Source organism: Cucurbita pepo, chromosome LG20 (assembly GCF_002806865.2).
Source record: "Cucurbita pepo subsp. pepo cultivar mu-cu-16 chromosome LG20, ASM280686v2, whole genome shotgun sequence".
Classification (NCBI taxonomy): Eukaryota; Viridiplantae; Streptophyta; class Magnoliopsida; order Cucurbitales; family Cucurbitaceae; genus Cucurbita; species Cucurbita pepo.
Genome location: NC_036657.1, coordinates 656,184 through 659,522, shown reverse-complemented (window position 1 = coordinate 659,522; position 3,339 = coordinate 656,184). Strand labels below are relative to the sequence as shown.

The 3,339-nt window shown below is 40.4% G+C and overlaps 1 protein-coding gene across 1 annotated transcript; it reads right to left on the bottom strand.

Annotated features, from left to right (window-relative positions):
- Window positions 1-562: 562 nt before the first annotated feature.
- On the bottom strand, window positions 563-2,747 carry LOC111782494 (ethylene-responsive transcription factor 10). Its single transcript, XM_023663254.1, has 3 exons — window positions 2,533-2,747; window positions 2,126-2,323; window positions 563-1,940 (listed from the first exon to the last, which is right to left on the bottom strand). Exon 3 carries the CDS (start codon window positions 1,813-1,815, stop codon window positions 778-780), a length of 1,038 nt encoding a protein of 345 aa, XP_023519022.1. The 5' UTR covers window positions 1,816-1,940; window positions 2,126-2,323; window positions 2,533-2,747; the 3' UTR covers window positions 563-777.
- Between the last annotated feature and the right edge of the window lie 592 nt (window positions 2,748-3,339).

The window sequence follows — 3,339 nt, the reverse complement described above, 5'->3', positions numbered from 1 at the left end:
ACTTTCCTGAATTTTTTCTTTTAAGTTCGATCCCTCTTTTTCCAAAAGTTGATGTACGGGGCCTCCATTTTTGTCAAAGGATCCGACTTCCCCTCGCTATTCCATCTTTTGTGCTCCCTTCCCTCGCCAATCCTACGCTCCCCAGCACAAACCTACTTTGCTTCACGCCGATGACATTTGCACCCGACATTTGAGTATCGAGAAAGAGGCTCATTAGCCACTCCACCACCAATCTTTCTTCAAGGTCGAGCCTAACTAGGTGAACCTAATGATCTGCGAGAAGCTGTTAAATGACCTCTAATGCGACTATCTTAACCCCGCCCCGCTCACTTATTTCATGATTTACGAGTTTCAAATGTTTGAAAACTTGTTAGGCAAGTAAGTCTGTCCCTGTGTTGTCCATGCGTTTCATGGTCAAATTAACGTGTTTTTCACTTTACATAGCCGTCCTTACCTCGCTGTCTGTATCTTCCCCATAAGGCTTTGGCAAACACATGCCATAAAGAACAAAACAGGGGACAAAATCAGGGACTGTCTGTCTGTATGTTACAAAACACAAATATATGCAGAGAAACAGGCAAAACTTGCATTCAAATTAATCATATAGCTTAGCAATACAAATGAGAGTTGAAAAAAACAATCTTGGACGGCTCTAAAGCCCAGACAAAAACCCAAGAATTCTCTCCCTCTTCCGTACATTTATCACAGATTGCACCTTCACAATGCTTTTATTTGCTGTGCTTTTAACACTACTATCTCCTCTTCTACCTGCAAAACTTATATGCACGATATACTCAACGTCTCGTCGAACCATGAAAACTCCTTGTCGAATTCTATCTCCATTGGAGGAAGATCGAGCGCCCCGAGACTGTTTTCAATGTTGTATAGAGTACAATCCTCTACATAGTTCATATCGTTATATAACCGATCAAAATCGCTGCAGATCAACGCATTGTCGTCGAAAACTTGAAAATCCAATTCCCGCGAATCAAATGGAAGTATTGGCATCGGCATCTCGTCCAGGATGTCTGAAATGGACGGCTCGTCTTTATAGATGGATTCCAGCATGTCTTCTACTCCATCTAGCATAACCATACATTCATTAGTGATTGAATGTTCTTCCATGGTTTGATCCACATTGAATTGTTTTACACTCTTGAGTCCATTGCTGCATGAGCTTCCAGTAGACAGATCAAGAACAGATGATGGTGAAGGATGCGAAAACATAGACATAGTTTCTTTAGATTCAGCGGTGTCGACAACGAGTGATCTGATCTTCTTCTCTCCGCCGAGCTCACTGTTGTTCTTCTCCATGGTTTGCATACTTTCGAACTCGTGCTTCTTTGTCTGATAAGCAATAGCAGCTTCTTCTGCAGTGTTGTAAGTACCGAGCCACAATCTTCGTCGATGAATAGGATCTCGAATCTCGGCTGCATATTTCCCCCATTTTCTTCGTCGAACGCCTTTATACATCGACGACGATCGCTGTGTTTTTCCACTGCTTTCTTTTACATCAGTCTTGGTTTTGAATTTTGCAGCATCAGCATCAGCATCAGCATCAGCATTTTGTTTGTGTGAGGCCTCCTTGGATGGCTTACGGCTGATACCTGGAAAGGGTATCTCCCAAACTATGTTTTTAGCGTTTTGATTGAAATGTTCATCTTCTTCACTTGAGTAGTCGGTAGCATCAGGATCGTGTAACAGGACACGGATTTTCCTCACGGAATTGGATTTTTCTTGTTTTGGTTGCTTCATTTTCTTATCATCATTACCATATATATCTCGGCTTACGAACTGCCTTCGGAATCCGCCCATTTTGGGGTTCAATTCTTTAACTATAATGAATGAATAAACGAAGCCAAAGCTTGTTCTACGAATGAAACTTTGAGGGGCTGAAAAGTTTTAGGCGAGATCTTTAATGTCGATGAAAACCCACAACCCTGAAACAAAAATGAACCAAAATTGAGCAGAGAATATGATATCTGATAAAAGCTTGAAATCACTTCACTTCAGAACAAGACCAGAAAAAAGAGGGTTTTATAAGAACAGCCATAGACCCATAAGAAAATGGAGTTTCAGGGATTAAACTCCAAAAATAAACGAGAAATATGCAGAACCCACATACCAATTTGATGTTGATTGCATGAAAAAGGATCGAAGACTGTGATTTTGTTGAGAGTCAAATTGCATGTGAAGGGTGAAGAACAGAGACGAACAAGAAAAGCAGAGGTGCTTCAACGCTCCAGAGGACAGATGAAGCTCAAAAGACATAAATCCCTCCGCCAAACCCCTTTTGTGAAGAGAAAAAGAATCGACACACAAGCTACGAAACAAGAATCAAAGGAAATGGGTCAGAATGATGAGGTGAAAATCATAGAAATATCAAAAAAAATCCCACGAAATACACAATCAATAGCCAAAAAAGTTCAAAAAAACAGAGAAGATTCAGTTCCCAATAGCTTCCATAACCAAGAAATCAAGTTTTAATGGAAGAAAGCAAGAGAAAAAAAAGGGGGATTTGAGAGGACTCACTGAAGGCGTCAGAGAGTATTCTGGTTTGAGGGGTGTGTGTGGGCTTTGGTTGGAGGTGATTCTGTTGTAAATGATTTAGCCTCCAACACACAGCCTTTTCCCTCAAACTCTGCCCTCCCCCCTCTGTGTCTCTCTCAATCTCTGTGCGGACGGACGAAATGTGAGTGTGAAACAACGCATTTTAAGCTGAGCTAAAGGAGCCTCCTCCCCCTCGCGTGCCGCTTCTTGGGCCATCTGTCCACCCAATCCACTCTTCACCTCCGTTCCCCAGTCAAGCCTTCGTCTATTATTACGTCTTTTCTTTTTTTTTTTTTTTTTTTTTTTTTTTTTTTNAGGTGGGCCCTTGCCAAATATCAATGGCATTTTAGTCATTTCATACACTATTTCAAACACAGTATTACACCACGAGACCTTAAAACTTTCTATAAAATCAAATCAAATACTCAAAATCTCACTCGCCCACCATACAATTTTAAATTCTTCACACAATTTCCTAATATACCCTTTTCATCTTTTTCTTTTCTTTTTTCACCCCATTATTCCTTCATTTTACACATTCTAACCCATGCTTTTTGAATGATATACCTATGAACACAATCGGTATGTTTTTGTGTATCGCAACGTTATTCTATTATACGTCCACCTCTATTAGCTCTTTAATTTGACGGCTTTTTATTATCACTTATATTCGAATACGACTCGTATTATTCGAGTCACTGCCATATTCAAGTGTCACATGCTCCACCAACTTTTTTTCTTGGGTCACCCACCCACTGACCACGTCGTATCATAAGAGCTTTTACTTTT